The 12,854-nt window shown below is 40.6% G+C and overlaps 1 protein-coding gene across 1 annotated transcript in view; it reads right to left on the bottom strand.

Annotated features, from left to right (window-relative positions):
* The window catches only part of LOC115371805 (ryanodine receptor 1-like), a 59,931-nt gene extending 47,539 nt beyond the window's left edge, over nt 1-12,392 (bottom strand). The window contains exons 1-18 of the mRNA XM_030069353.1: nt 12,325-12,392; nt 5,720-5,839; nt 5,534-5,632; nt 5,366-5,386; nt 4,260-4,334; nt 4,053-4,131; nt 3,857-3,969; nt 3,668-3,767; nt 2,921-3,017; nt 2,747-2,821; nt 2,476-2,632; nt 2,135-2,299; nt 1,875-1,996; nt 1,559-1,745; nt 1,240-1,375; nt 981-1,076; nt 519-637; nt 53-186 (exon numbers count right to left, since the gene is read on the bottom strand). Coding sequence (XP_029925213.1) covers nt 53-186; nt 519-637; nt 981-1,076; nt 1,240-1,375; nt 1,559-1,745; nt 1,875-1,996; nt 2,135-2,299; nt 2,476-2,632; nt 2,747-2,821; nt 2,921-3,017; nt 3,668-3,767; nt 3,857-3,969; nt 4,053-4,131; nt 4,260-4,334; nt 5,366-5,386; nt 5,534-5,632; nt 5,720-5,839; nt 12,325-12,372 — 1,943 coding nt within the window. The 5' untranslated portion in view covers nt 12,373-12,392. The remainder of the gene's footprint in view (nt 1-52; nt 187-518; nt 638-980; nt 1,077-1,239; nt 1,376-1,558; nt 1,746-1,874; nt 1,997-2,134; nt 2,300-2,475; nt 2,633-2,746; nt 2,822-2,920; nt 3,018-3,667; nt 3,768-3,856; nt 3,970-4,052; nt 4,132-4,259; nt 4,335-5,365; nt 5,387-5,533; nt 5,633-5,719; nt 5,840-12,324) is intronic.
* Between the last annotated feature and the right edge of the window lie 462 nt (nt 12,393-12,854).

The following is a 12,854-nucleotide window of genomic DNA, read 5'->3' as shown; positions in this document are numbered from 1 at the left end:
CACACCAAAGACCACTGTCTGTATAGGACTTTAATATTTCAGATGGATCTACCTGGTTACGTAGTTGATGATGTTGGTTTGAAGAAGGAGGTCACGACCTGGAAGCAGATTCTCAGTGATGAGATTCTGGTTGGACCTCACAGCCACACCGTTACACACACAGAGGGAGCACAGCACGTCCAAGACCTGGAGGAAACAGGGAGAGAGATCGTTCTGGTGCTGCTCGGCCACAAAATAATAGATAATTTGTATCAATATGGGTAAGATATAAAAGGAAATATTTCAACCTAGAGTACAGCCAGTTCATAAATGCTTTTCTATCTGTTGTTTTAAACACACAGTGGTGTCTGGTACTTTTTTCTCAGGAAAATCCTCCCTGTAGAGAAATTGATCGAGAGGTGCTTCACAGTCTGCTGTGCAGACTCGAAGAGAGCTAGAGTGCTTTCTGAAATGTCTCAACTCCAATCACAGAGGAAGTTTTCCAAAATGCTCAGCTTACAGTAACTCAGGTTGCCCACCTTATGATTGCGTCCATGTTTATCCAGAAGAGAGATGATTGATTTGATGTGATTCTCCTTGATAATATTCAAGACCTCTGGACTCTCGATCAGAACACAGTACAACACCTCTAAGATTCCTGTGAGAAAAACAACACAGCTGGAAGGTCATCAGCAGTTCAATTCATGTCAAACGATGGATTACTCAACAAAACATAAGAGGTTTCAGCATTCACAGTTATATTAATATTAATTTGGAATCTTTTTTCCTCTGTTGGAGAGGCTATTACAGGAAACAAAATGCACACCAGACAGAGTGAGCAGCATATAAAGCAGAGAAAAGCCTCTAAATAAAACAGTTACATTTTAGTTACAATATGTCACCTAAACTATGTTAATATTGAGCAATGAATTTACAATACAAACAATGACACAAACACTGAAACGTCTTAGAAAGCCAGTGGGAGCATAATAGAGTTGTACCTGAAGACGCTTCCAGACGGTCCAGTTTACTGACCAGCCAGTCAAGGTTATCACAGAACAGGGCACAGTTTGCACGGTTTCCTCTGATCAAAGAAGCTTCATAAAGGAAAAAAATAAATAAAATTAAAATGTTGATGGTTCATAAATGTTATATTCAGAAATTAGACACAGTTACTATAAATACCAAGAATTCTAATAATAATAATAATGATAATAAATAAAAAACAAATGGATTGAACAAATTATTATAGGGACATACCTAGCAGTTCATATAATAAATTTACTATCTCCTTCCATGATTCTGCAGCTTCCTCCCCAGCAAACTCTGAGAAGTGAGCTGCTGTGTTGTAGACATTAAGCCGATCAACACAGTCCAGAACCAGTGTGATCATGCCCTGTTTGCAAGAGCAGAAAACGCAGAATAAAGAATTACCGGCAAGAACAATGTAAATATTAAATACAAATAAAATTCAACCAACCCCCAGGCATGCTGCTGTTGTGAATTTTATGAATATATTCATACATTCATTAAGGGAATCATCATTACTCTGACCATTACTCTGAGTTAAGAGACTGACCTCCTCTTGGAAAAGGTTCTGTCTGTTCTTAAGGGAGCGAAGCTTGAACTGCTTCTCCTCGTGCTCCAGCTCCTCCTCGGGGGGTCGGAAGTAGAAGATGAGGTCCTGCAGGGACAGAACCACCGAGTCCATGGGCAGAGACGGGGGGTTGGGAGACTTGTTTTTCCCACTCAGCGCATCAAGACCTCTGGAAACACAGAAAGAAGATATTATGAATACTGTAAACACTAAGGCAACTTTATTATATTTTTGTAACTAAACAGAAATAGGTCAGTTCGCAATTTTTTAGGACAATGCAGCTAAAGTGTTGTGATACTTGATGAACTGGTTGAAGAGGCCTGTTGTGCTGAAAATCATTCTGGCAGCCTGGGACTCTTCTGTCTGGGATCGAGCGACTGTGAGGGCATCGTCCATGTGGCCTTCTTTGTGTAAAATGGCCTGGTAAGAAAAAGAAAACTCTTACAAAGCCTCTTAAAATACTGCTAGAACAAGCTGACTTCAGAAATGCTTGTAGGTTTCCAGAGTCATCAGTCAATTAACTTTTAATGGACCCCTTGCTACATAATTCCTCCTCACCTTCCTCTTCAGAGGCCCCAGACGGGCAGATTTGGCATCAACAGCAGCATATGTGAGCCAGAGGCCAGTTGCTGCATGCTGCACGAAGCACATGGACTCCCCGTATTTGATCTCAGGTATGCCCATGCCTTCCACATCTCGCTTCTGAGCCACTTCAATCTTCTCCTGCAGTTTGAAACATCATGCAAAGGAAGAAACTATGAAAAAGTGTGTTCTTTTTTAAGGATGGAGAAAACATGTTCTACTGCACACAGGACTCACATACTGTACATTTTTTGGTATGTGTTTTTATTTTAAATATTGAGGTCTTCTGGCTGAGCTTATCTGACCCTGGCACCAACCTTTGAAATTCTGAAACAGAAGGCAGACATCTTGGAATTTGCTTTCTCCGGGTCCACCAGCAGCAGCCCTTTCTCTTCATCCAGACAAAGGTATCTGCCTGTGGTTATGTGGCGAATCCTGAAAGACTGGCCCCACTTGATGTGACTGCCGCTCCACCTAAACAGCAAACAGGAACACATAAATGAGCATCAAAACACTGTAATGTCAGTTTAATTGTGTGTTTATAATGTATACATCATTACATACAAGCAAATCAATCAACACACTCACCCAATACGCAGAGGTTCAAGTCTCCATAAGGATCGGGCATGACTGCATACAGCCCCTCCCTCATAATGAGCAACTCTGAACAACAAAAAAATGTGTCCATCATTGACATATGACGTGGATTTGGAAGATAATATTTGATGGGATGTACAACAAGTGATGGAGGACTGTGTTCACCTGCGCTGGTCGTCCCCTTGGTCAGCTGCTGGGATGGCCAAACATTCGTCCATGTGACCGTGGAACAGCCTGAGTACGTAGCCTCCAGTCAGATACCCTGCAGGAGAGCAGCCATTACTCATTACTCAAGACTTTCTGCCAATCAGAAAATGCATTGTTTCAGTGTTAACAGTTTCAGTGTTAACAGACCACGCTAAGAATAATCCTGTCACTCATAATCAGCCATAATCCAATCCAACAGAGTCATACAAGCATAAATTGAGCATTTAAAATCTAGAAAATTCAGTAGGATAGCTGCATAAAGGTTTTGTCATTCTTGTTGTAATATGACAGAGTCATAAGACACCACACAATTATTTCTAGTTAAATGAAGCTCTTGTAACTTCCTTTATTATTTTTTAACCATACAAAAATATTTATCACCAAACTGTTAAACAGCCTAGGCCTAAATAGGTCTAAGTTCAAGGTTCACTGAAATGTTTCCTCTATTTTCTTACAGCGGTCACACAGTCTGAAGGGGATATATTAAACAGTTTTTGAGGAGTCAAGGAGTCAGGAGGAGTTGCCATGGTTAAAATACCATGCTTTGCAATACAATGCAATCCTCTTTATCTTTTCTGTATGAGGGTGGAAGGGTACTGCCTTTTTCATTTTATATCATTGTTATTGTATATTTTGTTGTACAATAACTTGAAAATTCATTTTAAAAAAAGACCATTGGAAGAGAATTAAGTGAGAAAGACGGACCTTCAGCCAGCTCACATCCAGACATCACAGGGTTCATAGTCCACAGTGTCTGCATGAAGGAAGCGTCCACCATCAGGTCACCACTGGCATACGAGAGATGCTGAAAAGACAGGAAGAGATCATTCTGATATGATGAATCAACAGCAGGCTGCCAGTTACGTTGCATTAAATAAAGAAAATCTGAGTTACCAGGTATCTCTCTGATGACACACTGACAAGAATGAGATCATCTCCCACCCTGACCTTCTCGCCTTCAGACCTCTGTTTGGAGGCTGGATGGATGGTCCACCAGCATGCCTCTCCTGTGGAAGACAAATAGGTTTACAAAGCAGACACCCAATGCACTGGGTGTGGGACACAGAGGACAGGAAAAGTTCAGAGCTACCTGTAGAGTCCTCCTGCAAGCCCACATCAAAAGCCAGTTTGTCTGTCAGTGAACGGGACGTGGTCAAACAGCACAAGTACTGCAGCGTGAAGAGACAAAATACATATTAGTGCTTTGAAGTGATAATAAATCAAACACAATTCACACTGTAACAGAAAGCAGTGAGCAAAAGGCACTTGTCACAGAACCAAGTATGAATGTGCTCACCATGCTGGAGTGAGTGTGTTTCAGGAGGATGGCATGTCCGTACAGCAGTGTTCGGTGGCCCCCACCCTGTGATGACTGGCAGAGGGACAGAGACAGAGTTACTAAGGGCAATTACACATCACATCGCTCACTTCTCTTCTATACTCTTGGGTCCTGTTCACACTTTGTATTAACATATTCCTTGGGTAATCTGATCACAAGTGGACAGCCAAGACAGATTGCTGTTCATGCCCAGCGTTATCATACATCTCTGCGTCGCCAGTGGCTGCCTACGATGTGATGTCATGACTACATACATCACTTCACTCCGTGGTTTACTCAGCCTCAGGTCCTTAACATATCTGCTCTCTTTTCCATTCTTTTCCTTTGTTTTGATTCCTCTGTGCTTTACTTCAGCTCCCCCCTGTTCTTTCTTCCCTCTGACGCATATATTCCATGCTATCACTGTTATCACTTTTTCCAATTTTCCCATCTCTTGCCCATTAACAATCTAATGGTCCTCTCTCCCACAAAGTGACTAGGCTGTCTTCCAAACGTGTCAGAGATGCATTTGGACAAGATTAACATTCAAACTACAAATGCTCTCCACATCACCATACAGCACCTATATGTACTGCTGGCCACTTGAGACCAGATCACCCAAGATGGATGTTAAAACCAGGTGTGAAGACGGTCGTGGAGACAAAAGTAGCAATGTTACAAAATGACAGCTTTCTCCTGTTAATATCTAGAAAACAGCAGCATAAGACTATAGACTCCAAGCATGTGCTGACATAACAGGGGTAGGAAAAATAAAATCAGCAACCATGTTCCATAATTGTGAAAAAGGCAAGGGGTAAGTGAAAAGCAAAGAAATTAAATGATCTTGACGTCAAATGAACAAAATGCACCATGACTGAGTCACATTATATCACAGTGGTAGTATGGATCACTGTTATTTAAATCTGACTTTATTAGTATTATGTCATTATTAGTTTTTCACATCCACAGTAAACACAGTTTTTGTTCCACTGATTATTTAAACATAAAACAACAACCGGTTAAATATCAATTAGGTATGAAAGAAATTTTAAAGGAAAGCATCGGGCATGAGGGAGCAAAGATACCCATTTGTCCAAATCGACTGCCTGTGGTTGACAGATGGGTGAAGATGAATGGGTAAGGGAATCAGAAAAGATACAAGTTAGGTTCAGTTGCTAAACATAAAAGACACCTCCAAAGAATCAGAAGCATTATATTTTTTGAACAACTCCCATATTTGCCTCTTACTATACCTCATCCAGAGAGGAGTTGGACAGCATCTCCTGCAATGCCCGCACAGACAGGGACTGCTCCAAAATGAAGCAGCAGATAGCCAGGTCTGGAGGGACATTCTGAAACACAGGACATCCATAAAATGAACCCGGTAGACAGTGGAAATTAACTTCTCAATGGAATTAATTGTAATATCGTTATCGTACCTGAGCGTTGGAGGTGGTTTCAAGGAAACAGAGACGATTCCCAAAGCCTTCACATGAGAGACAGAGCTTGATCTGTTCTTTTAGGATGGAGGCAGTGCACTGTAGCACGACCTGATCATCCTGCAAAGAAAAGATAAGTCCAAAGTGACAGCAGTTGTTGTTTTTTAGCATTCAAATTTTCTGAAGGTAGTGTACCAATTACCAGAAAACAAACACCAATAGAAATATCACCAGAATTATAATTAAAAACAAGAAGGCACTTATTTGTGCCAGGCCACGCCCCCTTTTGCAATTATGTTGCCATGCGGCACGCCCCCTTCGTCACTCAATGGGGAAAGTTGATCAGTGCCACCTTGATGCATGAGAAACCTTCGTACCAGGTTTTCATGATGTTGCACAGATGTGTAACATAGACATGTTTGGAAACTAAGCCTCTGTTTCTGCGAAAACTTGCAGCCTTTAATAATGTAATGCTGTTGTCAAAGGACATGCCCCCCATGACCTATGACCAACTGTCCAACTGTATTTCATGATGATTTGTGGATGTGTTTTGCAACTATAGCCCTGTTTATGCTGAGCCCCGTCAATAGAACCCACTGACATTGCTACTCCATCAAAATGTGGAGAGCCCTAACACTCACTAGGCTCTTACTCATTGATTTCTCACCACCATTTAACACCATCAATTCAATTCAACAGAGGCCAATTGGCCTTGAAAGGTATTCACTTCTTTGTTGGCCTGTGACCAACATTATCAACATTATATTATCAGGTCTTGTGATGTTACATGGCTGCGTTTTTGAAATAACAACGCTGTTTATGCTAAGCCCTGTACACCCCTTTTGGCCAATCAGAATGGATTCAGTCAGTCAATAATGCCTTGACCCATGACCAACTTCCCTGACAGGTTTTGTGATGTTACTTGGATGTTACACCCTTGTTTGTGCTAAGCCTGGCCCATTATCATGACCTTTGACCTTGTGTTTGACACGGAAAGATAATTATTTCTTCTCTGGGCCATGATCAACCTTCCTACCAAGGTTCATGGAAGTCTGTCAAGTATTTTTTGAGTTATACTATTGACAGACTGATGGAAGACTGGATTATACCAACCCCGTGCCAGAGGTTGCACCTTGTTAGCAGAGAAAATCATTTAAAAAAACAATATACCATAACAATATTGAGTGTATATTTGGCTTTTCAAAAGGAAAATTGTATGTTTTAAATTCCCGCTTTAATATATGGGGATCGAATCAAGTATATGTATTACTTTTCATAACAAAGGTTGGCACATTTAACCTGCCAGCCATGACTTTGACAGGTTAAAATATTACGACATACTGTATATTTGCATAGGGTAGGGTTACAGGCAAAACTGATTTAGAGGGAGCTGTGAAACTGAGGACAGTGTGAGGACAGTCTGTAATTCTGTGATTGATCACCATATAACTCAGAGTTTTGATTTCAGTGAACCCAAATGTGATGCAAGGGAACAACCACTGGGGGCTGTATAAATGAAAAACTGCACAGACAGTTGCTTGTCATTGCCAAACAGCTCTCATTCCAACCCGTCACTTCTATTTCTTCTTTGTTATTTCTCTGTGCCTGTCAGTGGCCCAACACTAATCTCCCCGCCTCTCTGGCTCTGGGTCACCAGCCACTCCTCCATAACCCTCTATTTCAGGCCCTGCACCTGCTGTTCACACATTCCCTTCTGGAAAGCACCAGATATTTGAGATCCGATGGCCCAGTAAGACTGGCCCACATTGCAGAGCTTTAACAACCCAATTAGTCAGCACACTGAGAAATGGAATATGTAAAATTGTATTTCTTCTCACCTTAAGTTCATAAATACATTCTCAGTTTGTTCATATTCTTATTCAAGTACAAACCACTGAGTAACACATCATTTTAGAGGTGGAAATTTACTATTCGAAGTGTATGTCTAATAGTATATCAATTTCAACTTTCATTTTATTAAGTCCTAAGGGTGTGGTGGACTACTCTGCTTACTGCTTACATTCATACTGGTTGCTGCCAGATTTTCCACATGTATTCATATTATCAGAACAATAAATATTTACATAATGAAACACAGACAATACAATTGAAAGTGCTCCATTAAGACAATTCGGCAAATATCGGACTATATTGGAGACCCTAAAATGAACAATATCATAACAACAGAAACGCATTCAATGGTTGAAAAACATAGAAGACAATACAACATAAGGAGAAGAGAAGAAAGGGAGAGGTTCCCAACGCAAAGTACATTAGTGCCTCAATTTTTTAACTGAGGCACTAACGCACTCCTCGGCACCCCTAGTGGACTAACATACCTGGGCTATCCCATAATAATAACCTACATATATTTTAGAGATATCCACATTCATGCAAATAAAGTCATTCATTACTGCATTAATTAGTATGAAAATGTATGTCATAAGGTGTCCTGAAATCTATCTCTTTAGGAGGAAATCTGTGATGTAAGAAGAGAGAGCAGCCACACAAACACCACCATGATGACAAATGACTGGCAGCTTTGTGGATGCCATTAAAGTATGGCTATGGCAAGAGTCTGGGCAAAATTTCCCAACTGCAATTAAAAATGGCATCATATTATAAATGATGTCCCCACTAGCTTTACTTTAGTAAGTAAACTTCCCACTCAGACTGAAGTTAGCAGGTGCTGAAATGGGCCAAGCTTTGAATTTGCTAATCCTCACGCTGTAAATATAGATCTGAGCAGAGATCAGGATGAACAGCAACCAAATAACCACTGGCCAGAGCACTGACACTTTGACTTTCAAATGACTAAGATTATGTTTGAATTTCCTTTTGAGTCAGAGCCAAACACTTTTACATAGACTGTACACACACACACACACACACGCACGCACACACACGCACGCACACGCACACACACACACACACACACACACACACACACACACACACAAAATCACAGTAGCATTCCGCCCTGCTGTATGTGTATATTGTGATACTGTTTTATAGTAATACGTTTCAGTGTTGTATTGCAAGGAAAAAGACAATTTCACTTGAAAACATGCACTTTTTGCAAAAACTGACCTGGTGTAACAGCCCAAAGTGTACCCCCTGACCAGACTATACCCGGGGTATAGTCTAGTTTATACCCCGGGTATACTTTTGCCTAGGCCAAACTATACCCCCCTAGGCTAAAGTACAATGGTGAGTCTCTCTCAGTCTCCTTATAACTTATAGATCAAATTATGTTGATCTATACGTTATAGACGGCAAATACACATGTATGCATAAAAACTGGGTGCATTCGGAGAGGTTGATTCAATGGCACAACATACGTAGGTCTAGTTTCATAGGCCTAGTTGCAGTTAAAAATAAATAAATAATGATTACCCCGAGAAATTAAAATCCCTGGGGTATAAACTGGACTAGCCCAGAATATACCCCGAGGTATAAAACAGACTAGCCCACTTTTACCCCCTGTCTGAGTCTGGGGAGTATAATGTGGCCTTGGGGGGTATAGTTTGGCCTAGCCCAAAGTATACCCAGGGGTATAAACTGGGCTAGGCTATTTTATACCCCAGAGTATACTTTGGGCCCAGCCAAACTATACCCGCGTACAATGTGGTGTAGGGTTATTCTGGCCTGTTACACCGGCAAAGCTGAGAGGCCCTCTGTGTTAGTACAAATGTAGACTGCTTCAAGGCCTAAAAACTGCTCTGCAGCCTTTGGCATGGTTCTATAAAAAGGAAGTGCTATGGCTTACTCGTGACTAATACAACTAAAAATACACGTAATGATATAAATTCAATCTTTCACACCTTTTGACTTAAGATTTTACCTTGTCTTTACAAACTGTGTTGTATATTATTAAGTAAGATGTCACATCCATGAAATCTAAGACAACTGGTGAACTTGTGAAGCTTGTTTATTGTGATTCAACTCATTACAAGATTCAGAAAACAAGATAATGTTTGATATAATAACGATGTGCGGGTCATACCGGTCTTGATGGGACCTACTGTTGCCTAGCATTTTTAGGCTCTGTTAAAATGCATGAAGGCTGATTTCTGCTGAGGCATGATTGCCCAAGGCTTCAAGCGTATCTTGCAGCTGCACTAGGCACGATTTTACTGGAAAAATACACCTTATCAGCCAAGACTACAACGTGTAAAATGCCATATTTTTCCTGAAAAGCCACAAAAATGGTGGCGGCTGGTTATTTAACAGAACACCCTCATAGGTCGCCCATCATATGAGGCAATTTAGGGCAGCAAGAGAGTAGAGCTGAGAGCTAGAGACTGTAGATTAACCCGAAATGTCCAAAATATAGTTCTGGTGTCAGGCAAGATTACTGAAGGGAAATTTTCTCCACACACAGGAAGTTATTAATCAAAACTTAGGAGAAGAAAACAAAACTTTAACAGAGGACAGAAAGACAACAAATCTGACCTGGCAAAACACCAAGGAGGCACACCAGAGTAAAACCTGATCCTGATCCTGGTCTGTTATGTTGTTACATGTAAATGACAGCCAGAAAGTAGCAGGACCAAATGCCACTGTAACTGTCCATCACTGTTACTGAGAACTGCCGAAATTAAAGCTAATGGAGACTTTCTTTCAATGCAAACAGGCAAAACAACAAAAATGAATGGAAACAACTTAACTCTATCACATGTACTATTTATATATAACAGCAGAGTTTTGAAATGATATCACATAGTAATCATTCACATAACGTTTGTTGCTGCATGAGATGCAGTGGTTCTTGTGGATCCCCTTCCTGCAGTGTAAAAATGATCATACCAGGTAAAAAGTCTGTGCAAATTGATGATGACTGGCTCAGCTGTGTAAACACAGCACAAAAACCGAAAGGACCAAAAATCAAGCCATGTACTGATGACATGCTAAATGGTTTCTGGGTAATGAAGTCCTTCAAACTTCTGAAATTTCAAAAAGTTATCACAAACTGAAACTTGCAGATGCCAAAGCAGAAATTCGCCTCATGCAGCTTTCAGTGGTGCGTTCAATGTTTGAAGCTCTATGAAAATCACTTTTTAGAAAAAAAAAAAAAAAGAGGTCACTGTGTCATCTTCATCACATGGAAATTATGTGGACTTTAATTGTGTTTAAGGTAAATTTGCAAAACAAATACTTGTGTTATACTGATGAAAATCCACTAAAAATCTCAGAGATAGCAATACAAAGCCAGCTGTTAGTTCTACTAAGACTGTCTGATTTTGTGGGCTGAACTGTTTTGCTGAAGCACTGACATCCAGTTGATCAACTTTCTTAAATTTCTGCGCGACGCAAGAAAAAAGCACCCAGAACAATCACCAGGGTTAGTATCACCAACTCCAAAAGTTCCCTCTCATATTCACTGTACAGCTCTAATGCTCTCATGTGAGTCTGGGTCACCTCCATTCTTTTTTTTTTTTTTTTTAAGATTATTTTTGGGGGTTAGAGTTAGGGTTAGGGTCACAGTTTGATGCCTCTATTCCTGCCTTGCTCTGGGTAACACTGCACCGTTGCACACTTGATGCAACAGTATCGCAGGAATAACATCTGAACCTTGAGGTGGATTTTCACCTTAACCTCTTGACCTCTGCCACTCTCTCGGGTGTGCATGTCATTGCTGCACAGCTGTCGTTTGTTCAAATCAACAGAACATTATTTAAAACTCTGGGGCGGATCCTAAGGTTTCCAAAAATACCAAATAGGTCGTGCTGAATTACAAGAAAATACATTCACCTATATAAAGTGAGGCAAAAAACATCCAGATATTTTCAATTTGATATAATGGTGTAGCCCTAAAATAGTGGCAACTTAGTTTTGAATATTTCACTCAATAAAAGAGTGATGAAGCGTCAGTGAAGCGTTTCAAGCAGAAGATACATAATATATGTGTGTGTGCAACTACTGCACAATATTAATGTTTTTTTTTTTTTTTTTTTTTCAAGTTTAAAGGCATTTAAGAGGAAATTTAAGGGAAAATCTGGGTTCAAGGATCTACAGATTCAACTGGAATGACAGTTTATCTGTGAGGCCATTATAATCTTGATCTGTCCAAGGCTCTCATCTCAGTCCCACCTCTGCCATTTGCTGCAATTTTACTTTTACAATTTTACTTTTTTGGGCCACTAATACAAAATGGCTTAATCTCATAAAATGTAAACCACATATTCATTGTTTTCTTCACTGCCATCACAATTACAAATCTGATAGCAGAGTCAAAATGGGACAAATACTGTGATATAAAACTGTACTGTCATATGAGTACATGTAAACTGTCACCTGGCACCAAAGTTTTCTCCTCAGTGACAAAACAGCAACAGTGCCCATTGAGATATAAATAGGTAACAATGCCAACAAAACCAGCCACCTGTCTTTGTCAATCTGTGTCCTCCACAATCTCCAGCATGCAAAAAAGTCACTAATGCAGTAAAGTTTGGCCTGTTAACCAGCAAGAAGCAACCATTCAACATACTAAAGGGTTGTTGTTGTTGTACACCGCCGACAGAATGAGATTTCCGACAGTTTTATACATTGCTGACAACAATTTCCAGCGTACTATCTGACAAAGGGAAGATGGCATCACTTACCGTACGCAAGAACTGAATCTCTTCCTCTCCATCTGCACCTTCTGCCATCCTCTCATGGCATTAGAAACCAAAGCTTGTGGGAAAGACGGGAGAATGACCAGTCGTCTCTCAGTCCTGTCACTCCTGCTGTCTGTGTGTGTGCGTGTGTGTGCGTGTGTGTGTGTGTGTGTGTGTGTGGCGTGGGGCAGGACAATGTTGGTATGGGCCTCTGAAGGGCAGTGTGGTCCTGCGCGTCTCGCTGGCTCTGTTACAAGGCAGAGGGATTGACAGTTAACCCTCTTCATTACAACATCAGAAGGAGGTGGAGCAAGCTGACAAAGCCAGACCAGCAATTAAACTGTTAGTCGACTGTGGCATCTGGACAACTGGCTCGCACTATGCTGTAACTGGCTGCACTCAAGTCAGATGTTAGGATATTCTAAAGCGAAAGTTAAAGAGTTATCTAAAAAGTGAGAGAATAAAATGGACAATTGAGATGGTGTGACAGTATCAATTACACAGAATATTAATAATACAGTTAAAGGGATTCT

This window comes from Myripristis murdjan, chromosome 14 (genome assembly GCF_902150065.1).
Source record: "Myripristis murdjan chromosome 14, fMyrMur1.1, whole genome shotgun sequence".
NCBI classification, from domain to species: domain Eukaryota; kingdom Metazoa; phylum Chordata; class Actinopteri; order Holocentriformes; family Holocentridae; genus Myripristis; species Myripristis murdjan.
Note: the sequence above shows the minus strand (reverse complement) of the source record. Positions and strands in the feature narration are given on the sequence as shown.